Source organism: Mus caroli, unplaced genomic scaffold, assembly GCF_978045245.1.
Source record: "Mus caroli unplaced genomic scaffold, Mus_caroli_1 scaffold_8, whole genome shotgun sequence".
NCBI classification, from domain to species: domain Eukaryota; kingdom Metazoa; phylum Chordata; class Mammalia; order Rodentia; family Muridae; genus Mus; species Mus caroli.
In genome coordinates this window covers 23788946-23815687 of record NW_028227263.1, presented here as the reverse complement: position 1 = coordinate 23815687, position 26742 = coordinate 23788946, and the positions used below count along the sequence as shown (strand labels likewise).

Genomic DNA, 26742 nt, shown 5'->3' with positions numbered 1-26742 from the left:
GAGGAGGAATGAGCCTGGGGTTCCAAAAGGAGAAGGGGAGTTGGGGGTGCTTATGATCAAAATGCATTGTTTACATGTACAGAATTCTCAAAGAATAAAAGATACTTTGTACTAGTTAGTTTTGTGCCAACTTGATACAAGTTGGAGTCATTAGAGGGAAAGAAGAGCCTCAACAGAGAAAATGTCTCCACAGGATCAGGCTATAGGCAAGTCTATAGGGCATTTTCTTAGTGATTGATGTTGGAGGGCTCAGTCCAGGTTAGCGGAGTCACTAACAAGTAGTCCTAGGTTCTAGTAGAAAACAGGCTGAGCAAGTTGTAAAGAGCAAGCAAGTAAACAACACCCCTCCATGCCCTCTGCTCTTGCTTTGAGTTCCTGTCCTAACTTCCCTGGAGAAGTGTAAGCCAAATAATCCCCTTCCACTCCAAGTTGCTTTTGGTCAGTGTTTCATCTCAACAGTATTAACCCTACTAACTAGGTCATTCTCTATTAAAGAAAGACAGGACAACCTATTTTCAGAAGCCCTTCCTGCTGCAGGCAGCTGTTACTCTACTTCTCAAAAACCCTTGCATGCCCATAGAAAAAGACAAGCATGGTGTATATGCTTATAGCTCCAGCATTCTTGAGGATCAGGGGTTCAAGGCCTTGACAAACAGTGAGTTTGAGGCAGACATGAGGCACTGTCTCCAACCAAAAAAAGGAAAGGAAACAAAACCCTTTAAAACAAAAGAAAGAAAAGGAGAGTGAAAAAAGAACAAAGTTGAATGAGGTAAATTTAGGGATTTTTTTTTAAAAGATCCCTACCTTTTAAAAATTTCATTCTCAAAACAGTTTCACATATGTGTATAATTTTATTATACTTCTTTTCACTCTTTCTTATCTCCCTCCCATTCCTATTAACAAGTTCTCATCCCCACTAGTATCTTTTCCAGACTTAGGACTTTCTTTATTTTGTGGCTCATTTGGCTTAATCAGGGTCATGTTACTAAAACAGCATCTTAGTAACTTTTCTATTGCTGTGATATTATACCATGAGTAGGTACTGCAGGCCCTGTTTATACAATCATGTTGCAGTGGATGCTCAAGGAGGGCAGGACCAGCAGCCTAGCCACCTCTGCATGAGCCTCGCACAGTACCTGGGGCAGCAAGGTCCCATCAAATTGAAGTTCTCAGCTGGACCTCATTTTACTGAGTGAATTCACACTGCTCTCCCATATTGTCATTTTGTTTTCTTGCAGTCTTTGGGCCATACTAGACTCCTTGTTGTTCCTATCTGACCACTCCAGCATAGCTGTAGCCATTTTGTTCCATGCCTGCCAGCTATTTCACATCATTGCTATAATATGCCTGCCAGTCACTGACACAGAGAGGTGACTTGGCTCAGAGCAAGAGCATGCTTACCACATACCCTGATAGGTTCTGTATGAGGTTTGCTTATCTTAGAGTCCACAAAGCTTTATGTAGGAAAACATCAAATCAAAGGGCAATGTGAACTGTTATGTCTAAAATGGTTTGAGTAAACGCCAGGCAGCATTTCCTGCACCTGCATATGAACTCATTGTGATTTTCGTTGTTGTTGTTGTTTTTCCTTTATAAGCTGGCAGAGAAAGAGGTCTGTGGTCACAGTTCAGATAACTCTGAATTATGTCCCTGGTCTGACCAGCATTAGGGTGTGTTCAAGAAGTCATCCTTGTCTGACTGAGATGGGTGTTTGTGTAGTTTGTGGAGTGACTCCTAGACCATAGCACTCATCCTTCCTTGCTACATCCACTCCAGTAGTGACATGCATGACAGGCCAAAAGCCTGGATGCAGTCCCGAGGCGAGAAGTTCACAGAAATTTAGTCTCCTGGAATTGTGGCATCCCATAGCATGTATGCTCCAAACTCGTCCTTGAAAATGGATCTGTGTGCTTTCTTTCAGTATTGTTTTATTATAGGTGCCTCCAAGCAATGACTTGCCAAATACCTAAGCAAAATTGAACTTTGCTTCCTGGCCTTCACCAATGCCCTAGGTAGTCCTTGAGCCAATCCTAGGCTTGGAATTCGGTAAGAATGTTGCCTATTCAGTGACATTTAGAATTGCCTCTAGTATTGTAAGAGAGATAGTGAAAGAAATCAGGCATTACTATCTACTACATAGTTATAAATCTCAGGGCAAGCTTAGCAAAGTAAGTTTAGAATTCTTATTATAGTTATGTATGGCAGACTACATTACTTAGTAGAAAGTCCCCTCACACTATCACTCAGAATAAAAGCCAAGTTGCTCCCACATACAGGAATTTACAATAGTTTAAGAAGTAGATCTGGCTGTGGTTTTAGAGTATTGCATTATTCATGAGGTTAGCTAGAGCGGAAATCCCTAATTAGAACCATAACTTGGGCGGTGTGAAAGTCCTTGCCCTGGGCGTGTAAAGATCTCACACCTGGCTTCTAAGACTATAGCTGACCTTAGATAGAGCTGACTTTGTCTCAGTTGTTTTATTGCCCAGTTCCTGCCAGTCTTTGTGTTTGCATTCCTCTGTTTTGTGTAAGAGACATTAAGCATCCGGTAACCTCATTGTACCTTGTTAGTGTCACCTAACTTCCCCATTTTCTTCTGTATAAAAAGTTTGATGCTCAATTTGACAAATTACATTCAGATTCAGCACACTCCCTCGGGTCCTATCTGTTTGTCACCCCATTCTTGCCAACCCTTGCTCACCTGCAACCACAAACCCGTTCCCTACAGATCGGAGAGCCAATAGAGGCTGGTCTGTAGCACTTCCTCCCCCAGCACTACTTCTCTTCCACAGAACTTTTGCATCCGACTCCATCTACTCTACTCTACAGAGCCAGAGTTAGCTGCTTACTTCATGCAAGACTCTGTGCCCAGAGAAACAACCTCAAAAAGAAGAGCACCATTTTCTCAGCATTCCGGCCTGTTACTCTTTCTCTGTGACTTTGCAGGTGCATATGCACATCTGTATAGAGCCGGAGGTTGATACTAGGTGTCTTCCTCAAGGGCTTCCCACATTTTTTTAAGATTTAAGCCAATCTACTCCTTGATGTCTGACTGCCTTGCCTGCATCATGCTCATATGGCACCCACAGAGGCTAGAAGAGGATGATGGAACCCAGAACAGTAACTGCTCTTACCACTCAGACAGCTCCTTTCTGCCCATCTTCTCACTGACCCTGGAGAGCCTGAGCATACTGGGGTCAGTGAGCCCCAAAGGTATCTCATCTCAAGTCCTCAGACTGCACAACAAGCACTTTCCCCCACAAACCATCTCTCCAGCTCTTTCTCTATAATTCGTATCACAACTTAATATCAGGTTAAGAACAATTTACAAGGCTGGGATACAGCTCAGTGGTAGAACACTTGCTTAATATGCACAGGCCCAGAGTTGGAGTCCAGTACTGTTTAAAATTATTCTGGGTATGTGTAGTACAGTGCTAATACTTGCAATAGCATTTTCAAGGCTGAGGCAAGCACCTGGATCAAAGTGATATCATTAAATAAATAAATTCCTTTAGTTAATGAACCTCAACTAAATACATATATAATAAAAATTTCTCCAATAAGAGCTAGATAACTAGGTTTCTGCTACTTAGGAACAAGAGCCTAATGAATAACTACCTGAGATAGGAATACATGTCTTCAAAACTCTTGGTACTTTTCCTTAGGGACTGACTTTCTCTAATGCCTATTTTTAGGAGGGGCCCATAGGAGTTTGGGATGATCTAGGAGACTCCTAGTAAGATTTAGGATTAACTCATACACAAGAAGATCAACTCTTGAGACTGCACTGATTTTGTTTGGCTCATAACTCAGTGAATTTAAAATAAAATCAATATGAGCCTAGGTTGAACCATGGGCAGTGTGTTGAGACTTATCCTAAGTACGACTATTTTGTTTTCAGACTCTTTTAATCAACTTGAAGGTAAAATTAAGTTCAAGTTTCCTCCTTATACTTCTTTTGTTCTCCAAAACATAATGATTGTTCCTAATCATAATAGAACAACTGAGTCTGACTGATGAAAAACTATAACTGTAATGTGGCACAAATGTTCGCAGTTTTCGAGCTTTAAAACTCTGTAGCATTGCTAGGTGGTGGTGGTGCACGCCTTTAATCCCAGCACTTGGGAGGCAGAGGTAGGCAAATTTCTGAGTTCGAGGCCAGCCTGGTCTATAAAGTGAGTTCCAGGACAGTCAGAGCTACACAGAGAAACCCTGTCTTGAAAAACCAAAAAAAATAAAGATAAAAATAAAAAAAACTCTGTAGCATTCTAGTTTGGGAGTGCAGTTTAGCTCCTGTGTCCCTGATCCACTAGCATCACCCTAAGTACAATACATTTTGTCATCTGCTTACATCCTTACTGAGATGGACATTTGAACATGCAGTAGGCTCCCAAGTCTGTGCTGTTGTCCCTGACTGGTCAGTTCTTGATACCTAATTCAAATAAAGATTGTGGGGTTGGGGATTTAGCTCAGTGGTAGAGTGCTTGCCTAGCAAGTGCAAGGCCCTGGGTTCGGTCCTCAGCTCTGGGAAAAAAAAAAAAAAAGACAAAATAACAATCAAATAAAGATTGTGCTTTGCTGGACTCTTGTGCCTGCTTGGATTATTTTGGATTTTTGAACCCTAACAGTATTTTAAAAAATCAATCATCAAGGTGGTTCAAGGGGCAAATTCTTGCTGCAAATCCTGATGGTGGGAGTTCAATGCCTAGAACTGACCTTGCAGAAGGAGAAAAACAAATTCTGAAACTCTGACCTCCACATAAGTGCACACAAACAAATAAGTAAGTGTAAACAAAAAATAGATAAAAAAGAGTTAGGGAGAAGACAAAGTATGTTTTAAAAGAGAGAGAGTTCAGCTGGGTATGCTGGCTCACAACATGTCAACTTCAATCTCAGCACTCAGGAGGCAGAGAGAGATGAGTCTCTGTGAATTAGAGGCCCAGACTGCTTACATATTGAGTTCTAGGACACCTAGGGCTACAGAGATAGACCCTATATCAATAAAGAAAGAAAAAAACCAAACACTTCAGCTTTCTGGTTCTTCTTGGAACTATAAAGCCAGACATGTGAGGTCACATTCTCATGGGAACAGGAGCTAGCCTAGTCACTCATCTTCAACCAACCTGTTTCCTACCTGGCCTATGTAGGGAATGTACTTAAGTGAGATAAGAACAGGAATCTCACAACAGCCTTAGAGCTTTAGGAAGCCTTGGCATTTTAGGGAGCAGCTGCCACCCCAGACTGTGTAAAGGTATCTATTTTTCCAGGAATTATCATTCTTCACCTTGAACCTTCAGAGATCCACAGCCTCCTTCTCTGCTTCCTGTTCTTCCCCAGAGGCCCTTTCCTTGCCAGCCTCACCTGCCCACTCCAGCATGTCCTCAATGCTTTCTGCTGCCCCTGGCACCAGGCGGCTCTGATCGGTGTCCTCCAGCCTCAGAATGAAGCTCCCTTGGTGCTTCTTGGCAAAGATGTAGTTGTAGAGGGCAGTACGGAGGCCACCCAGGTGCAGGAAGCCTGGTAGAAGAGAACAGGTCAGAGAGGGCAAGGAAAAGACTAGATCATAGGCCTCATCTGAAGTGCAGATAAGAATGTCCCGACAAAGTTTTAAGACCAAGAAATGGCTGTGATTGTCCTATACCTCTGGTTGGCACCCAGACAGACTGTCAGTGAAAAGGACACAGGGGTATGGAGAGATGGCCCAATGGTTACAAGCATGGCTCCTCTTCCAGAAGAACAGGTTCAGTACCCAGCATCCATATGGTGGCTCATAACCATCTATAAATTCAGTTCCAAAGGATCCAAACCATCTTTTGACCTCAGCAGGAACCACACATAAACATGGTGCACATATACAAATTACTCATACATATACAATAAAATTAAAAAATCTGATTTTGTTGTTGCTCTTTGCTTTTTGAGACAGGGTTTCTCTGTGTAACCTTGGCATATCCTAGAACTCACTCTGTGTGCTGTGGACCAGGCTGGCCTCAAACTCATTGAGATCTGCTTGCTTCTGCCTCTCTAATGCTTGGGATTCCCTAGTGCTGGAATTAAGTACCACCACCACCACCACCACCTGTCTCAAAATAAATAAATCTCTTTGTTGTTGTTGTTGAGACAGGGTTTTTCTGTGTAGCCCTGGCTGTCCTGGAACTTGCTCTGTAGATCAGGCTGGTCTCAAACTCAGATCTGCCTGCCTCTGCTTCCTGAGTGCTGGGATTAAAGGTGTGGAACACCATGGCCCAGCAAAATAAATAAATCTTAACAACAACAAAAGAAAAAGGACAGGTTAGCTTACTCCATAGTCCTTCACCTTAGGAATGAGAGAACACCCAGGTATCAGGTCTAGGAGCTTTTTGTCATGACATAAAAAAACGCTCCAATGCTTCCTGAGTACCTTAGTCCCTTGATTTTGATATTTGCCTCAAGGCTAATTTTCACCAGAAGAAGAAATAGCATTTTCTGTTTGAAAATTATTCAGAGTCCAGATCACACAAACATGTGCCACCACGTCGGCTCACACAGGCATTTAAGTTACATAAATGTAATGATGTATTCTAGGGTTGAAGGAGGGTTAATCACATGTTAATAACACAACTATATCCTGTAAAAAAAAAAAATCACGCCAGGCGGTGGTGTTCCACACCTTTAATCCCAGCACTCAGGAAGCAGAGGCAGGCAGATCTGAGTTTGAGACCAGCCTGATCTACAGAGCAAGTTCCAGGACAGCCAGGGCTACACAGAGAAACCCTGTCTCAAAAAAACAAAAAACAAACAAACAAAAAAAATCACGGGCTGGTGAGATGGCTCAGTGGGTAAGAGCACCCGACTGCTCTTCCAAAGGTCCAGAGTTCAAATCCCAGCAACCACATGGTGGCTCACAACCATCCGTAACGAGATCTGGCGCCCTCTTCTGGAGTGTCTGAAGACAGCTACAGTGTACTTACATATAATAAATAAATAAATCTTTTAAAAAAAATCACATTTTGCATATATACTCTACATATGATACTTAGCTACATCATACAATTTAAAATTTTCCTATGTGAGATTTTTACCTTAAGTGCTAGTTATAAGTAATCATAATTAAAAGCAACATTTGATTTCACTGTATTTCCCTTCACTGGAGTTTAAGCTCCAAAAGTATTACTATTGACTAAAAGTTTCAGATCTTCCCAGGTCTGTCATTTCTCCTCTTCATAATCAGGCCATTTACATTTATAATAACCTCATTTGCATTTTCAGGTACCCAAGGCAGCACAGGACAGGAAATGTTTTTCTGGGTACCTGACTGACCTGGATCAACACTAATTCTATGTGAGGCTTTCAGCAAATTATTGCAAACCCACAAAACGTGTAGTCCTCAGTGGAACTAAGTCTTAGGAAATTTAAGACAGAAGATACCAGAAATCAAAAATCACACACCCCTCACATCATTTACAGCTGGATTCAAATTCCATATCAGCCGGGCGTGGTGGTGCACGCCTTTAATCCCAGCACTTGGTAGGCAGAGGCAGGTGAATTTCTGAGTTCGAGGCCAGCCTGGTCTACAGAGTGAGTTCCAGGACAGCCAGGGCTACACAGAGAAACCCTGTCTCAAAAAACCAAAAAAAAAAAAAAAAAAAAAAATCAAATTCCATATCCAGGGACAGCAGGGTGAATAGCTCTAATGGCTCTAGTCTCTGCTGTACAAGGCTAACAACTTGACGGGCAGATCCCTGTAGCTCACCGGCTTCAGTAATCAGTTGAGGACTAGGTTCAGTGACTTTCTCATAACCACAAGACATATCATACACCACACATGAAATTTAAAAAAGTAATTGTGCCCATTATTAAGAAGTTGCTAAACTTTGGAAATTCATTTAGTTTTCACAAGTTTCAATTTACTGATCTGTTAGTGGGCTTAAAAATGAAAATCAGGCTGGACCTGGTAGACTGAACCTTTAATTTCATCACTCTAGAGACAGAGAAAGGCAGATCTGTGTGAGTTTGTAACAACAGCCTCGACAAGACAGCAAGTTCCAGGCCAGCAAGGATACAGTAAGGCCCTGTTTCAACAAAACAAAAACACCTAGATCCTTAACGAGGTTGCTGGAATACCTAAATGTTGACCAAAGTAGAATTTCAAGCCAGGTCTGATGACTCATACCTGTGACGCCAAAACCTGGGAGGCAGAGACAGGAGGATTGCTGCACATTTAGCGAAAGCATGGTCTTCATAGTGAGTTCCAGGCCAATCAGGGTGATATAGGAAACTCTTTCCAAATTAAAAACAAAACAAAAACCCAAAAATGTAAACCTTCAATTAATTTTAGCTATCATAGTGATCTACACTGCTTGTCAACTCTTTCCCATTTGGGCTTTTCTTGCCAGTCAGCAAAGAAATGAAAACAGTAATTGTAGTAGAGGCAGAGCTTGCTAAGTGCCTCTGCTGTACTGGCTCAAACCCAGTCAGGCAGGCACTATTATTAGCCCTACTTGACAAATCACAAAATTGGGACATAAACAGAGCAAATAATTTTGCCAAAGCAACACATCTAGGGATTGGCAAAGACAAAAATATAAATGCAGAAAATGCCGGGCCTTGGATGCCTGCATGAGGGCTTCTTCCAACGAGGTGAGTATCCCAGTTCATGTTGACCATAGGTAAACACAGACACTGTGAGTCAAGGTTTAGATACTTGCAGTCATTTGATAAGCTATTTTACATCACCGAGACTAACAAAAAGAAAGATGATTTTGTTCTCTCGGTTTTGAGACACTCATTCACCCCCCTAGCAGTTTCGTTTATATTAGTCTTAAATACAGATTCACAACAGTTAACTATGAACCAGGGCTTCTGCCACAGATCAAAGTTCCACAATCTATGTTGCCTGCCTGGAGGTAATGCGTTTTTCCTGTGCAGCTGAGACTCAGAAGCATCTTTTCCTGCTGACCTTAGACCTAGAATGAACGGTTGCTCAGTGTGAACAGGGCAGAAGGTGGCTTGAGCTAAAGGTTGGGAATTTGTGGGAAGGAAGGGAGGAGACACAGAATTCCTAGCAAGATATACACGGGCCTCTGTTTTCTTCTGGCTTGCTAAGCAGCCAGCAAACGCAGGCTTTTTGTGCGTGTCGTTTCCTCTTAGGCTTCAAGCGGGTCTTCTTGACACTTGGTTCTCAGCTCAAATGTTACCTCTTCAGCAATACCTTCTAGGGCGCCCTATCCCGCTTCATTGCCAAAATGGGCACATATGACTCTAGCATTTGTCGCTTTCTTCAAAGCCAGAACCCTGACTTTTCTATGACCACTGCATTATAGCGCATAGGCCTTGGCATAAAGTCTATACGCTCTGCACACAGCGTGCAATAAGAAAGGACAGAGACAATACAACAAGGAAACTTCTAACAATCTCAATCACTTCAAATCCTAGCCCTCCACCTCCGTCTCTTTAATACGGGGTCGCGCAGACAACCCCGGAAGGGACTGTTTCTGGAACTTTCGGGGGCAGGGACGGGAAGGTGGGCTGCGGCGTCACGTCCGTCAGGATTACCTGTGGGGCTGGGAGCGAAGCGCACTCGCACCGAGGCCCCGGGATCTGGGCCCTGACTGGCCTCGCGCCGCCCCACGCGGTGCCCGAGGGCCACCACGTGCGGCTCGGCCAGCAGAAGCCTCTTGAGGGGCGCCGCCATGTGGACTAGAAACACACACGTGGGCTCCTTCGCGCGTCACTTCCGCTCGACGGGGGGGGGGGAAATCACTCCAACCAATCAACTTTCGCCACAGCGAGCGCGGCCCTGCCACTTAAAGGCGTAAGCCGCCTATCTGGGCTGCTCACGCCCCTCTGGACTAGGGCGGCGATGCGCCGCCGCTCGGGGACGGAGCGCTGGGAGCAGGCGATCTCCCAGACCCGCCCCCTCCGGCTGCGGGAATGCTAAAGCGTGGCAGGGGCCGGCCCGGGAAGCGGAGGAGGCGGGTCTCCATAGAAACCTCCACCTGTTTCCGGCCAGCCTGTGTGAAATTAGGGGCTGGTGCGGGGGCCAATCTCCGCCAGCTCGCTTCTTCCCGGCGGCCCCTGCGGTCGTGGTGGGTGTTGTACACAATCATCATGGCGGCGGCCGGAGCCCCGGATGGTGAGTGTGGCGGGGAAGGCGGGCGGTCGGCGGCTGAAGAGCTTGCGGACGCTGCCGGGGTCGTGGGACTGGGCCTGGCCCCGGAGGGAGGAGCGTGGCGTGGCAACGACGGTGCCCGGGCCCATTCTCGTCGCAGGCCCGGCTCCTGGCGAGCACCCACCCCCCCCTAACCCCTTTGCAGGCATGGAGGAGCCAGGCATGGACACGGAGGCCGAGGCTGTGGCCACCGAGGCGCCCGCACGGCCCCTCAACTGCGTGGAGGCCGAAGCAGCCGTAGGGGCAGCGGCGGAGGACTCCTGCGACGCACGAGGCAACCTGCAGCCGGCCCCGGCCCAGCCCCCTGGGGACCCTGCGGCCCAGGCCTCGGTCAGCAACGGCGAGGACGCGGGCGGCGGTGTGGGCAAGGAGCTGGTGGATCTGAAGATAATCTGGAACAAGACCAAACACGACGTGAAGGTCCCTCTGGACAGCACGGGGTCCGAGCTAAAGCAGAAGATTCACTCCATTACAGGTATTCGAGGAGCTGACACCCGACTGCTTCTACCCGCAACCTACCTGCTAGTTCTTGGTGCTTACGTCGTGCTAAACTGTTAGCGATAGACTCCCGCTATCCTCACTGCAGTTTTCTGAAATCAGTACTTGTATGTCCATTATTAATCAGAGAGGGAAAATTAGGCCCAGAATGATAGTGGTACCACCAAGTGGTGGAGTGAGATGCAAGCCTGAATCTTATTAAGGCTCACCCTTCTAAGTAATGTTGGACTGTCATTGCTAGGCGCGGTATTTATGAACTTTACAGGAGATTCTGAATGGGTCCAGTATTTTGCCACGGATTTATTTTCAGCAGACAGATAAGTTTCATAAGGGAAGTTCATGGAACAGTGTTATCAATTGTCCTGGTGGCCCTTTATAAATATTCATATATGGCCGTTTTATTTGTTTTGGTTTGCTACTTTAAATACTTTCCTTAAAGCTTTCTCCATGTATCGGGTAAAAAGCTTATTGGCTTTCTGTATCTCTTACGCTTGGGAATTCTCAGTATTTAAGTGGATAGAAGATAGTTATAACTTGGAAACAATGATAGCTGAGACATCAAACAATTCTAAATACCTTACATTCATGTAGAAGGACCAAGTTTTACCAATCAAATAGTCCTGGTGTTCTGAACTCCTCAAGTTCACAAAGCTGATAGTTGATGGACCAGTATTCACTTCCTGTTTTGTTATAGAAGGGGGTGGTCCATGCATTGCCTGCTTACTCCTTTCCACTTTCTGTCAAGGTCTCCCACCGGCCATGCAGAAAGTCATGTATAAAGGACTTGTTCCTGAAGACAAGACCCTGAGAGAAATCAAAGTCACCAGTGGGGCCAAGATCATGGTGGTTGGTTCTACTATAAATGATGTTTTAGCAGTAAACACCCCGAAAGATGCTGCCCAGCAGGATGCAAAGGCTGAAGAAAACAAGAAGGAGCCCCTCTGTAGGCAGAAGGTAGGTCCATTCGGCACTTGCTTGTGGTCCTGGGGATTTGGAGGCTGGTTGCAGTCTCCCTAGAATAAGCTCCTTTCTGGACAGGGCCCATGATGGAAATTTATGGAGCAGTTGGGTGCAGCAGAGTGGAGTTGACAGCTACCTGAAATATGCATCTTTGTCATCTGGTGGGTCAGTGTGCTTAGACTTCCTGCTTTAGGATAAGGAAGGCCTTTGTAAAGGGAGACTCTAGCTAGTTAGCAAAGGAAGTCACAAGTGGGTTTCTCTTAGTAGTGCCAGAGAATATGACCAGTATTGGAATTAAGCCCTTGTTCCTTCTAACTGCTCCCATTTGATTTCTGTGTGTGTGTGTGTCTTGTCAAGTTCAGAAAATCCAATTCTGGAAAGGTATGGAAGTGGACAGATTTTAGAGGTTCCCCTAAAACTGACCGTTTCAGGAAGTCAAACCAAGCTGAAGCAAATGATACTGACACTTGTCTTGTTTTGTGTTAATCGTGGTCCTTCTTCATGAAGGACTCTGAGTTTTTGTATTCTCTCTCCTGCTCATTTTTGTGTGCTTGTTTTTGAGGCAGGGTTTTACTCTTTATCCCTGACTGGCCTGAAACATGATTTGGAGAATGGCTGGCCTGGAATTTTTAACAATCCTCTTGTCTCTAACTCCCTAGGTCTGAGTTTATGGTCATGTGCCATCATGCCTGTTTATAGTTTGTGTGTGTGTACAGTACAGAGGACTGAACCTAGATTCTTACTCTTGGTAGTCGACAAGAAGCCTGCACTGAGCTGCTCCAGTCTACTGTGAACTTTTTATGTACTCTGTATCTTCAACAGAGTAGGTCTCACTTGAGCCAACGTTTGAGGGACAGTAGACACTAAAGGCTTATTGCCAGCACTGGGAGAGAGATGTTTTCTTTTAGACACCGGTGTTTACTTTGTAACCAAAAAAGTATTTTTACAAATTTGGCAGTAAAATTGAACAGAATTGTGGGAATAGTTTACTATATTCTTAATGTTTTTTGATGGAAATAACGAATGTGTTTGAAAGAAATATGTTTAGTGACGAGTGGCTACCCTAGATACCATAGAGAATATTGTATAACATTCGAAAACTGTTATCTTTACAGAATCTCTGAAACTGATTTTCAAAACAGCTTTCCTTAGGGTATTTGTTTTGTGTTGTATTTGGTGCTAGGGATTGAACCTGGGACCTTGTCAATACATAACACATGCTGTACTGCAAAGCAGAATCGCTGTATGTTGAAAAGTTGAATTATCATCCAAAAGTAATTATCTGTATGAACCATTTTCATCCCTAAATATGGAATCCTAGTTTCCTGTAATTTGTTGACGGCATTGGTATTTTCTATCTTCCCCTGACGTACCTATGAAGAAAATGAGAACTGTCTTCTGTCAGCTCCTTAGTGTATAACCTGCCTTGTAAATACAGGTTTTAGGTTACTAATGGTAGGTCAGCAGGCTTAGAGCTGCTCATCACTGTGCAGGGACAGTGCTCCCAAAGGTCCTTACAAGGTATGACTCAAACTGTACTCAATCTGTGCTGCTTTGCTTTGGTGATGCCACTGGTTACGAGGCATAGTGCGACCTAATGAGACTCCACTCCCTCAGTAGGCCTTTGATCAGTGTGTTCCAGAATCTGAGGCTGGTGTCAGCAACAGCCCTTCACTAGCAATCCTACCACAGTGTTCTGCTGTGACGGTGGTGAAGGTTTCAATTGGCCCACTGCCTGTTAATGCTTACATTTGGCTTAGTTTTACCCCTGGTCCATTTATTGGCCTACAGTTCCAGCTTTACCAAGCAGCTACTGTACCTGTAAAGGTACAGATGTAAAGGAAGTGAAAGCATTTGAGGGCTATGAGCTTAAACTTCTGAGTCCTGGGGTAGAGGGCAGGAGTGGGGCTTAGAAGCTTCTTAATGGTAGGGTATAGGGGTGTCAGCATTTTTCTGTTTTCAAAATGTGGTTCCTTGGGTTTTCTTTGTGGCTGGGTTGAGGGTGGGGTAGAGAAGACTTCTGTCATAATAATGACTTTCCATAATAATGCAAAAATGACCCCGCTTGGCATTTATACAGGCAGCTTACAGTTTCTTTGAAGTTGAATAATACAGATGTTGCACTTGTTTCCTACTTGTTGACTTAATGGCTAGTTTTTTACCTGGAGAGATGTGAGTAGAACCTTTAAATCCTACTTAGTCTGTGGAACACATCTAATACGGTGGCTGTGGATGACATGGATAGTAGTTAAGCTTAAATAAAATTGAGAAGTAGCTGGGCAGTGGTGGCACTCGCCTTTAATCCCAGCACTTGGGAGGCAGAGGCAGGCAGATTTCTGAGTTCAAGGATAGCCAGAACTACACAGAGAAAAACTCTGTCTTGAAAAAACAAAAACAAAACAAAAAAATATTGAGAAGTCACATCTGTGTGTTGCTAACCACATATAAAGTGCTCATTAGTCAGGCCAGTGGCTAGCACAGGTATGGAACATTTCATTATCAACACAAACTCCCTTGAACATAATTGCTCTGCAGTGTGAAGGGATCCATAGTCTGTTGATACTAAATACTTTCAAATTGACTCTAAGACTGCTTCATCCTGTCTACTCAAGAGCTAGAAACCAGCTCATATAGTCAGCTGTCTCATTTCCTCTTTGTTGTGGCTTATATTGTAGCAACACAGGAAAGTGTTGGACAAGGGAAAGCCTGAAGATGTGATGCCGTCTGTTAAGGGTGCCCAGGTAAGCTGGCCTACTTTTTAAGCCCCTAAAAAGGAGCCAGTTCATAGTCTAACATTGCTATAATCATGACCTGAAGTTCTGTCTCATCTCCCTCTCTCTGTCCTATTGTCTCTCCCTTTCTCACTGTGCTCTTATGCCTCTAGGAGCGCCTGCCAACGGTACCCTTGTCTGGCATGTACAATAAGTCTGGCGGGAAAGTGAGGCTCACCTTTAAGCTAGAGCAAGACCAGCTGTGGATCGGCACTAAAGGTACTCTAGTTCTCTCAGCCTCCTTGTCATCCCAGCACCCTGCCTGCCTCTAGTGCCAGCAGCACTGGCTCCTGACTGCCATTCTGCCTTTCATTTGGAGCCCCTCTCCTCATGGTGCTTTTTGTGTTCCTACTTTTGACAATGTCTTTACATGCTTGCATCTTGGTTGACTCCATATCCCTCATTCTTTTCAGTCTGATCTCAGAGACCTTCCTTCAAAATTCGGCCCTTAAATTACATACAAACCAAGAGGCCCCAAGCGTCTGGTCCTTAGGCAAGGGTTTTATGGATATATCACATAGTTGTACAAATTACATAGTTTCTTGAGACTGATGGGGAGCTTGTCTTGGAAAATATCAAAAGATCTGGCCATTGGAGCCTGTACTCTTCCCATGGCATTGAGGAACTGTGGCTGAGCAGTGGTGTTCATCATGGTCCTCATGGCCCCGTCTAATGTTTAGTTAGCTTTGCTTATGGTGCCTGCCTGACCTCTGTAGGTCAGTTTGACTATAGAAGTGAAGTTTTTCTAATTGCTGCCTAGAATTTCTCCTTTGCCTGCTGATTCCTCTTTATATATATCCTTATCCCTTGTCGCCCAGTTCCCCACATGTGCGCAATATCTGGTTCAACCTTGGTATTTCTGGGAAATATCTCTCTGACCATCCCCACTCAATCTTCCCCTGAAGGTTACCAGTGTTTTTGTTTGTTTTTGATGTGGGGCTTCTCTCTGGCCAGGTTAGCCTTAAATTTTGAGATCCACTTGTCTCAGCCTCCTGAATGCTGGGATGAAAGGTGTGCACCATCAATCTTGGCTAGATACCAAATCTTAGTAACACTCCAGAATATCCTGTGTCCCTTTCTTTACCATTCCCAAGTACTGGTAAAGGCTATTTTCATCTTCTTAAAAAATTGCATTAGACCCAAGTTTCTGTTTCCCTGTCCCCACCTATCATCTTTGATCATCATCAGTGTTGTACTGCTTTTTGTCTGTTCTTGTGCCTGTAAACAGTCATAGCTCTTCAAGGCTAGGTTCCGATGTCTTAAATATTACCCTACTCTAAATCCTTGGTCTGCTGTGTTTGCCTTCATGTCTCCTATGCACTTGAGCCACAATCTTCAATTTCCCAGCTCATGTTTTGCATAGCTCTTTGTTTTTCCAAGGCCTACCTTAGAATGTCTTCTCCTCAGCCCTTAGGATTAATAATCTTCTAAAGCCCTCCTCCTCCTAAGATGCCCTTTTCTAAAGAAACCTTCCTCACATCTTCCTAACTTTTCTCTTGAACTGCTGCTGCTGTTGCTGCTGCTGCTGCTCCTGCTCCTGCTCCTGCTGCTCCAGCACTCTATGTCCCCAGAGCACTCATTACTCTCTGACTTGTCTGTCCCCGTTAGATTCCTGGAGGGACCCGAACATGCCTAATTCACCTGTTTCTGGCCAGCACTGTAGGTATTCAGTGTTCGAGGTAAATGCCAAAGAAAGAATAGAGGTCCCATCATCAGAGATTTATTGCTTCCAAGGGCAGATTGCAGAAAATGGAACCAAGTTTCACAAAAATAAAACTTGGGCAGGGTGGTGGGAAGTGTGGTTTTTATTTCCTAAAACATGAATCTAGAACACACTGCTGTTTCAACCCTAGGGATTCTTAACACGGACTGAGATGCTGAAAATGCTTAGATTTTCTCATTTTGTGATAAGTGGCTTTGTTCATTTCATAGTCAACTCTTAGCTGCATGGTCACACAATTTTTCTAAGTTTTAAAGTTTTTTCCAGTGTTCCAGTGACTTATGTTGGCTTTGCTTGAACATTTTGTTCTGGAGAGCCTGTCTTGTCATCTCCTTGGCTAGTGATTAGCTGCCCTGCCTCTAGGCTTTCCTGGTGATCTTGTTTTTGTCTTCTGTTATTTCATTTGCTTGCTGATGCACGTGGTTCTGCTCTGTAGCTGGGCTACAGATTCAGAGCAGGTCTGGTCTAGTAAAGCTATCATGTGAAGGCGGGTAGGTACAGGCAGGGGGTTCATGGGTCCTTGGAATAATTTTTTTCACCATGAAATGTGTATGTTGTTTGTTACTTTGGGGGAAACGATGGGGTAGCCCTGGCTTTAGACTTTTGATGTTTCTCTTGTCCCAGGCTTTTGAGTACATGAACTATGCCATTTTATTTAAGTTTCTAAAATTTTATTTAAGCTTCTAAAATCAGCTGGCTTCCTGCTTTAGTGTGAGGGCAGAGCTCTAGAAGAGTCCAGATGTAAAGAGATTGGAGCTGTGTTAAAAGAGCATGGCCATGAAGTCCTTATGCCTTTCATGGTTGATGAGGCTGAGCTCTTCATTCTGAGCTGGACCTTTCCTTATCAACCTAGCATACCCAGGGGGTGGGTAAGTGTTGTTCTTGTGTGCTCAGGAGGCCTGTCACCTAGCATCAAAAGGACTTGCAGAAGTACAACTTGTTCTGGGAATTGGCTAAAAGCCACTAGCTTGTTTTCTGCAAGAAGCTGCAATGAAGTGACTGTCCCAGCAGCTAATTGGCTTCTCCATGGCGCTTTTGCTGCGGAAGGGACCTTCAAGGCTGCCACACACAACATTTTACTGTCTGGATAGGAAGAAGCAGTGTGAGATCATGGAGATGCCCATAAGAGCATTCCCAGATTGTAATCAGCTGTCCCACCCTGCTTGTAGTACAGTCAAAGCTTAGCTGATTGCTATTATCTAGTACAGTCAAAGCTTAGCTGATTGCTATTATCTGCCTTGTGGGGTTTGGATTGTCTAACCTTTGGAATTTGAAGAAAGGTCAGAATCTATGATGGTATGAAATCTCCAGGCATTTCAAAGTGCAAGTTTCTTTCTTTCTTTCTTTCTTTCTTTCTTTCTTTCTTTCTTTCTTTCTTTCTTTCTTTCTTTCTTCTTCTCTCCTTCTCTCCTTCTCTCCTTCTTCTCTCCTTCTCTCCTCTCTTTCTCTCTTTCTCTCTTTCTCTCTTTCTTTTTCTATGTAAGTACACTGTAGGTGTCTTCAGACACACCATAAGAGGGCGTCAGATCTCATCATGGATGGTTGTGAGCCACCATGTGGTTGCTGGGAATTGAACTCAGAACCTTTGGAAGAGCAGTCAGTGCTCTTACCCACTGAGCCACCTCTCCAGCCCGTATTTTTCTTTTTTTAAAGATTTATTTATTTTATATATGTGAATACACTGTCACTGTCTTCAGACACACCAGAAGAGGGTATTGGATCACATTACAGATGGTTTTGAGCCACCGTGTGGTTGCTGGGAATTGAACTCAGGACCTCTGGAAGAATAGTCAGTACTCTTAACTGCTGAGCCTAAGTGCAAGTATTTTTAAAGTCTCAGTCTTTAAGGATGCCATTGGTCTTGTCTGTATGTGACTGTTGTTTTAGGACCACAAAGTAAACTTTCCCTGTTCCCAGTTTTCTGAAGTCCAGGACTATGTAAGTGAAATACTTTATGTCACTGGTAAAACCAGAGCCCAGGACTCTTATTAAATCTGTAGTTTGATAACTTATTTGTGTACTTGTCTGCCTTTCTAGATTTTTTTCTTTCCTGCGGAGGCCATATGGAATCTTTCCCACCTTATTTACCAGTTTTCTAACAATACCTGCCTGCACCTCAGGTATCTGGTGCTTCCTGGGTTATTTCCTTTGGCACAGATCCTCGTGCCTCCCCATCATTACACTTGTCTGTTGCACTTGCTTCATCTCCCTGAAGGTCAGCCTCATTATTGCCTCCTCTTTCGTGCCATCCTTAACCTGTTGTAAAATGTTCTCTATCCATGTGATCATTGGTGTCCCCAGTGTTAATCAGGTGAGAGTGTAAATGTTTTGAGAGACCACAGCAAACTGATATTTGTGGGTTTGGGTGAGACTTGGCCTTGGAAGCTTGGCATCCTCCTCCTGTTGTTGCTTTCTTGTGTGCTTCCTGACTTTGCCTTTTTTAGGTGTTCAAAACCTTAACTGATACTAGGTTTGGGTTATGAAAACATAAAAGAGTTTTGAGGTGTTATTGATGATCATTTATCATAACAAGACAGGTAAATGTGCCCTCGGACTCTTCCCATGCCATCACCAAACCCTGTTCTTTATTTGGTGCTCCATATTTCCCAACTCCCTCTCAGACTTTAGGTGTATCGGTCAGAAGATGGTGTTCCTCATCCCCAGAGGGAGTGTTGTCTGCTACCTGAGTTACTGTACACCCAACCAGCTGTGGTATGGGAGGAATTGTTGTGGCCGAGGAGGAGCTGGGGCAGGTAGCCCTTGAGTAACTGTTGTCATTCTTTCATCCTAGAGCGGACTGAGAAGCTGCCCATGGGCTCCATTAAAAATGTGGTCAGTGAACCTATTGAAGGACATGAAGACTACCACATGATGGTGAGTAGCCTCAGCCTGCTTGGCCACCTGCTTCTGCTTCATCTTGTAGGGAGTGGATCTTTCACAGGGCATTTCTATCTTAAAAGAAAGCAGTCTTCAGGAGACTGAAGAGACCTTTACATTTTCTTGTCTACTGAAGAGCTGTGTCCATGACCTTGTTCCCAGCTGTGTTTATTTGCAGAATCCCAACTGTCTAAAGGAGGCTATGTTTTTTTCTGTCCTTTTTAGAAATTTCTTCTGTCTCCCTCTTATTTGGATTAGTTTGTTTTTAGGCCAGGAAAATGAATTGAAATGGCCTGTAGACTTTCATTTTAAGTTTTATCTTACTTATAAAAGAGAACACCCCCTTATTGGGCTGTGAAGACACCAAGAAGGTTCCCTCTTGTAGTGATCTGTCACGCCCAGCATGTGCCGTGTAGCCAGGGTCCCTTTGGGAGGCTGAGACTCAGGGCATGCTTGTTCTTCATGGAGCTCAACAGTTTGTACAGAACGAGCACTTTACACATACAGTTTACCTGCCTAGACTCCAAATTTCAGAGTTATCTTTCAGTGGGTGGTTTTTTCAGTAGTTTGTAGTAATGTGGCCCTACACCTCCATGAGAAACAGCTAGTTGTTGGAATTGTAGGTGGGATTACCAAGTTCATGGCACAGAGATGTGTTGGACAGTCTATTTGCTCTAGGGCAATCAGTGAGAGGGATTTAGGGTACAATGGTCTGGAGAGTTGGTGTGGCCTTTCCTGCCTGCTCAGGGTCAGCTGGGTGGTATCAAAGTAAGGCCATGGGACTGCAGTCGATGGTCACAGGCTCTTGGACTTTTTTCCTGGTGGTGATGAGAACATACTAGGCTTTGGGGGCCATTAGGTAGTCTCTACACGCCCATTTGTTTTGCCTGCTCAGTTATTTTTTTCTGTTTTAACAGTTGGTATTGATATTTTTGGCCTGGCCCTTTCACTCTTTTTTTGAAACATTTGTTTGAACAGTTTAACCCTGTGGGGCTTGCACATCTTGTTTTTGTTTTTCATGCAGCTTGGTGATGGGGAGGCAGATAGGATGAATGGACCACAATAGATGCTTCTTTAAAAATTTGTGTTCATGAATATTGGTTTAGAATTTAGTTCAAATTAAATTTAGTTAAAATGTTCTGATATCATTTAGGGCCGAAAGGGACTCCAGCCGTCCCCTTCTGTCTGTCTGTTTTGAATGCCATTAGATAGCGCTTTACCCTTGCCCTGAAGAGAGGTTTATTTCCTCTCTTGCATATGCCGTTTGTCTAGCTAGAGTAGTGTGTCACAGTTCACCACGCTTTTTCATATTTAGAGTTATGCTTCAAAGATACAGAAAAGGACATACCTTACATTTATGCCACTACCCATATATCCATCACCAGAATATGATAGTTGTAAATATTTTGTATCGTGTTTTAAATCTTTTAAATAAAAAAAAATTTTTTTACCAGCAGTGATGTTGTCCCCATTGTTTTCCCCTTCTCCATCCCCATTACTGTAACCTGTCATATATGTTCTTCATCTGTCAGTGCTTTTGTTATACATATGTCCATGAACAAGACGGTATATTGTGTTGTGTTTTTTTCAGTTTTCATAAATAGCATCATGGTACTCTTCTGCAACTTGATAGCTTGGGTTTGACATTGTGATCTGTCATAACTCAAGATCCAAAGGATCTATTTATATCTTAACGTAAGACTCCGGTGTTTGTATGAGTAGGCCACACTACTGTGAATTATGGGTACCCTTCCTTACTGATGGATATGTAGGTTGTTGTTAGGATTTTAACATGTCACATAGTGTGCTTTGGTCATTCATACCTGCTTCCTGTGTGTGAATGACATTTTCTAGGGCAGCTGTTCTTAAACTGTGGCCTCTGGACCAGTAATAATGAATTACCTGGGAGCTTGTTAGAAGTTTCTTGGGCTTTGCCTCAGGCCTCCCAAACTTAAGTCCAGGGGCTGGAGCCTGCAATCTGTTTTCACAAGCCTTCCAGGTGGTTCTGATGTACACTGAAGTATGTAAACCACTGCCTTAGAGTCAACTCTGCTGAACTGAACTTCCACTCCCGCCTGCCCTTTCACATTCCCCATCTCATCTTTAAGCATAGGAGACTCCTCCCCAAGTATACAGTTTGGTTTTATTTTTCTCCCCTTTTAATCAGTTTGCTCACCTCCCTCACTCCCTCCCGCGTCTGTTGTTCTGCCTGCTTGGTCACCCTCCTCTGAAGCATCGCTTGGTTTTTCCTTTTCCCTTGCAGGCGTTTCAGTTGGGCCCCACGGAAGCCTCTTACTACTGGGTGTACTGGGTTCCAACTCAATATGTGGATGCAATCAAAGACACTGTGCTGGGCAAGTGGCAGTATTTTTGAAAGCACTTTCACCTCTGGCCCAGGAGACTGACCCAAAGTGAAGGACATTGCCGGGAGAGGTCCGCAGCATCCCTGGATTGCAGAGTTCTGGGACTTTGTTCACACACACAAAAAAATCTCTATTCAATCTGAGGTGATGTGGTGACTGAAGCCAGAGGTGATGTACTTTCACCATTAGCTTAATTTGAACTTAAAATCACCGGTTCCCTTTCTTGCAGTCAGCTTCATACCATTTTTAAAGTCAGTATGGTGGAAATTAATAAATCCAAGTTTGGAACACGTGTGGAATACTCTTATACTCTTAAGTCTGTTTGAGAGTAGACCTACCAGCAATGCTGAGAGGGAATCATCAAAAGCTTTCTGGTTGTTTCCTTTTTTTCTTTGCTCATTTTCTTTCTTTTTTCCTTTCTTTTTTTTTTTTTTTTTTTCTTTTCCTTTCTTTTTTTATTTTTATTTTTCCTAGAAGTGATTTCAACTGAAATATTGATGTCTTTGGTTGCAAACATTTGGACTGCATTGTGATGAGTCTGGTTGGTTTTGTTTTTGTTTTTTCCTTGGTATTAAAATTGTATGCAAAATGGGGGTGGTGAGTAAGCCATATATTTTTGTGTGTATTGATTCAGATAGTTTTGTTTTGTTTTTTTATTATTTCCCTATGATTTTGTTTTAAGCCCAAAGATGCCAGTTTCTCTTTTGGTACCTCATTTTCACCTCTTTGCCAGGCTCTCTCCCATGTGCTGCTGCTTGGGAATGGACATGGGAAGTAACAGCTGTGGTCTTGGTGTAGGGGTTCCCACCTCACTGTGGTGGTCTTCGGACAGTAGAGTATCTCTCCCTTGACTCCTGTGTACCCTTTGGATCCCTGTTCTGAGGCGTTCCACTACTGGTTTGCTTGTTGACAGCCTTCCTTTAGCTTGACTGTAAAGCCCTGCCTATCACCACAGCCTAGGAATTGCTGCTCCAAGGCCCCCTGCTCTGAGGAGCCGGCTTGCCATATAGCCACACGTCATACACTTTATTTTTTGGGAAGCTTCCCAGAACTCCTTAAGCAGTCCAATGGTTGTTTAAATTATGCTTCTCCATTCGGTCCTTCTGCTCATGCATTCAGTTCAAGTGTCCTTTATCCCAGGTTCAGAGATGCTGCCTTTCTCATGGAAGACGTCTGACCCAGTGGGTCAGCAAGTGGTATTCCAACAACAGAATGGGATAAGTTGCTTTCAGGACCAGCTTGCTCTCCTGGTTTTAGCCCTGACGTTCTGTGTACATGTGAACTGCTGTCTTTTCTGTAAGCCTTGATTGACTGAAAGGAGGGACAGTCTCTTGGTGGATGATCCTTGTGCTGTTTGCTGTTTCTCTGCTGCTGTCTTTGCAATTCTCCTCTCACTGGTCGCAGGCTCTCATAGTAAGGTTTGGTGAGAAACCTCCCAGCGTCACACTTTGGACTCTTAAGCTGTTACCCGCCCTCATCCTGTGAAATGTATTCGCATGTATTGCCTAAGATGACTATTCCTTGTGAGCCAATTAATGACAATATTTATGCCCTTCCCTTCTAAGCTGTAGTTTGGGAATCCAGCCCACATAGACAGCCTCTTGCTTTTTGTGGTGTATTCAGTGCCAAGTTACGCATCTGGACAGGAACCTACTCTGCTTTTGGGCGCATAAGTAATGTGTGAAGCACAGCGTCCAAGAAACTGCCTGTGTGTCAGCACCTCAGTGATAGTTGTGGAGTTTCTGTTCTTACTGGCCTGCAGTTCCTGGAGAAGGTGCACTTTGCTCCTTGTCCCAGCCTCCTCCTGCACTTGGCAGGCCTATCAAGGAAGTGACCAAGTGGCAGGTAGAGCATCTTCTTGGCTTGAATACTGTCATTTGTTTGCCAATGTCTCTGTCCTTGAGACTTGTCTTGACAGTGCCACATATCTAGATCGGGCCTCTGGTGTTCCCACCTTGGCTCTGAGGCCCAACCTGCCAGCCCTGTTTTCTGTGTGGGTCCCAGTGCTCTTCACCGCCTCCTCCCAGTACTCATGCCCTGCCATTATCCCCCTGCTGCCCAAGGGCCAAACTGCTTCTCACGCAGGCCGGTGTCATTTCAAGAGGACCAAAGCCTCTGTGAGCCTTTTTATTTTAAGTAAAATGGTGCTTTTTCCTTACTTGGAGATATTCTCTATAAATAATGTAAATGACACCTTTCATATGGAGCTGTTTTGAGTATTGCTTTCCAGAGCTTGCTGAATCTGCTTGAGCTCTGGCTCCTGACCCTGTCAGCATGGAAGGCCTTGCCAGAAGCTCTTAGAAGACAGACAGCGCCAGAAGCCCTGGGAATAAGTGTTTAGATCTGTCTGGGTCACAGCAGTATTTGCTATTTTGTCACTCAGTCCCGTGAACAGTCTTTATATATTTCTTAACGTGTGGGATATACTGACTAAATCTGTGTGAGCAAATTGGAATACTCTTCCCGTTAGGTAGCATCCCAGTATGTTTTTTCCTCAGGATTATTTCTGTACAATTCTTTCAGTCAGATGAGAGGGCATGCAGGAGAAGGCTTCTGGTAGTATCACATGAGGCTAGGTAAAAGAGTCCTACTCACAACAAGGCTCCTCCTCTGCTTGTCATCATGTAGCCATTCAAAGGCTGTTCTCCCATCTGCAAGTGGTACTGGTGGCCCTTCTGTAGGACTGCCATCACAGACATCATGCCTTCCTTTTCCTCCCTGAGGTGACTTGGCAGAAAAATGTGATCACATAACTGCTACTGAGCCTGGGTCCCTCAGCTCAGACCTCTTAGACTCTGAGTTGCAGGACTCTTGGTAAGAAGTATTTTAATCCATGATGGGCCTTTGCGGGTAGCTTTGGCTCTTAAATGAAGTTTGACTGGGCTAAGGATTACTTTCTTTGCATCCTGTAGACATAGTAGGGCTGCCTGGTAAGGTCCTCAGTAGCTCCTTAGTTGCTGCTTTCCCTTATGAGGGCCAAAGAGATGAACTTTGCTACATCGCCATGTCTATCTCACCCAGAAGGGAACTTTTCCTCTTTAATGTGCCTGGAGGAGCACTGTGAGCTACTGCAGTAGGCCTGCCCTTTTCTTTGCTAGGAGCCAAGAAGGGAGGGAATAAATAGATGTATGCCAAGGTTGGGCTTTTCACCCATCTGCCAACTTTCTCTTGCTTCTTGCTACCATTCAGGCCTGTTCCCTTGGAAAAGGATGGTCCCTCTGTCTTTAAACTTTGTAATAAAGTTACTTCCAGTCAGGATCAGACCCGTTTCCTTCTTCATAGGCCTAGAAGTGGACAGGAGCCTCTAGTGTGCAAATGAGCTGGTGGTTTACCTGCCAGGGTGGGTGGCTCTGCTTCCTTGGTGTCTGAGAACCTTCCTTACCTTTCCTACAGACTTGTGCAGAGGTATCTGACAATATGTAAGTACTATGTTTTCCTTGTGGTGTGCACTCTGTTCTTGTTTGTTTTTAAATCAAAACGCCTGTTTGGGAGGAGATGAACGTATTTAGTCTATTAGATTTGCGCTGCTGGATTTTTTTTTTTAAATATGTAATCTTGACTAGCTGTTGTATTGTTTATCCTGTAAGATTAGTCTATCAATTAAAGTTTGATAATTAATTGTGTCTCTCTTTCCTTCTAATTCTTAATGCGCCTATCTATCCTGGGGACTTAAAGGGCCTCGAGCCATCTTTTGTCAGCTGTGGTCTGACTTGTATGGCACTGTGTAATATATACAAGTTTATTCTCTGAACAGCTGACAGGATATTTGATTGAGCCTGAAGTATCAGAGTAATGAGCTTGCCAATCAGCCAGCCTTTTGCTTGGGCAGCGCTCTGCCATGCATGCTTCTAGTTAGAGGAAACTACCTCCCCACCCTCTCTGTCCTAACTGGGAATGCTGTACCCTTGCCAGCCATCTAGCCTTTGAAGATACGATTTAAAAACAGTGGAAACAGCACAGCTGGAGCCACATGCTATAAAGACCCAGAAAGGAAAGGAGATCAGAAATTGGATATGACCAGAATCCTTGGCATAAATGGTGATAGTTTGTCAGAATATAGCATAGTACACTCAGCCACTCACATGTTAGATATTTTCCCTTCCCTCCTTTGTGCAAGTATTCCTGAAGGGTCTGGGCTCCGGTTTTTCTATCTTGCTAATACCTCATACACTGAAAAGCATTTTTTTTTTCCAGATAGGGTCTTGCTAGGTAACATAGGCCTGCCTGGAACTCAGGATCTTCCTATTCACCCTCAGGGACTATACACATGTGGTGTGATGTCCAGCTTCATTGTATTAGATTTTTATTAAAATTCTTCTTAAATTTTTGTGTTTGTACACACATCACACATGTACACACTCATGCCATGATGTGTGTGGATGTGTGTGAGGACTGCTTTTGGAAGTAGGTTCTCTTCTACCATATGGGTTCCAGGATGGAAAGGTTTGGCAACAGGGTAAGCCACAAAGCCATCTTGCCAGCCTCTGGATACATTTTTTTCCAGAGAGGGTTCTTCGAAGTTCTGGCTGTCCTGAAACTCACTCTGTAGATCAGGCTGGCCTTGAACTCAAGAGATTCACACCTGCCTCTGCCTCCCAAATGCTGGGATCAAAGGTATGTGCCACCACCACCAATATATTCTTAAAAGATCTGGTTCAAAACCATTTCTACAATAGAGACCCTACAAGGAGACAGTCCTAAGAGCTAGAGACAAGGGCTTTTCTGTACTCTTGTGTCACAGCCAGCTGAGAAGTGGGAGTGACCTCTGCCACACTGCCAAAGCTGCTTTTCCACCCCTCTGACTACTCTAGCCATGTTGCCTTGATTTGGTTGGCCAGCGCCACTTTTTATTTTCAGACCCCATTAGTTTGCTTTTTCTCCCACTTTTCCTTGTTCGCCTCAGTTTTCTACTAAACTTTTAAACTTCCCACTTTTTATGCCTTGTACCCTACCTAAATCCTATGTTGTCGTCGTATGTGTGTGGGTCACATTTGCCAAGGCACACATATGAGGAGGTCAGAAGACAAGTTTGTGGCCTTGGTCTTCTCTTTCCACATTGACCCAGATTCCAACGCAGGTTACGAGGTGTGTGCACGAGGATGCTTTACCTGTAAATCAGTGATACTTGGTTTGTAGAGTTTTTCCTATTAATGTTCTTATCCTACTTTTTTTTTTTTTTGGTAAAGATTTATTATATGTAAGTACACTGTAGCTGTCTTCAGACACACCAGAAGAGGGCATCAGATCTCATTACAGATAGTTGTGAGTCACCACGTGTTTGCTGGGATTTGGACTCAGGACCCCCTGGAAAAGCAGTCTCTTCTCTCCAGCCCGTCCTACTTCTTTTTTTTAGACAGGGTCTCACTGTTAAGCTCCAGCTGACCTAGAACTTAATGTGGACCA

General features: G+C 44.1%; 2 protein-coding genes across 2 annotated transcripts in view; one reads left to right on the top strand and one right to left on the bottom strand.

Annotated features, from left to right (window-relative positions):
• Positions 1 to 9678, bottom strand: part of Ears2 (glutamyl-tRNA synthetase 2, mitochondrial) — a 31901-nt gene extending 22223 nt beyond the window's left edge. The window contains exons 1-2 of the mRNA XM_021167025.2: positions 9535 to 9678; positions 5362 to 5517 (exon numbers count right to left, since the gene is read on the bottom strand). Coding sequence (XP_021022684.1) covers positions 5362 to 5517; positions 9535 to 9673 — 295 coding nt within the window. The 5' untranslated portion in view covers positions 9674 to 9678. The remainder of the gene's footprint in view (positions 1 to 5361; positions 5518 to 9534) is intronic.
• A 124-nt stretch (positions 9679 to 9802) lies between these two features.
• Ubfd1 (ubiquitin family domain containing 1) lies at positions 9803 to 24957 on the top strand. The gene is made up of 7 exons (XM_021168024.3): positions 9803 to 10114; positions 10296 to 10625; positions 11394 to 11602; positions 14284 to 14349; positions 14493 to 14598; positions 18891 to 18973; positions 21240 to 24957. The coding sequence occupies exons 1-7, from the start codon at positions 9913 to 9915 to the stop codon at positions 21348 to 21350; spliced, it is 1107 nt and encodes a 368-aa protein (XP_021023683.1). The 5' UTR covers positions 9803 to 9912; the 3' UTR covers positions 21351 to 24957.
• The last annotated feature ends 1785 nt before the right edge of the window (positions 24958 to 26742 follow it).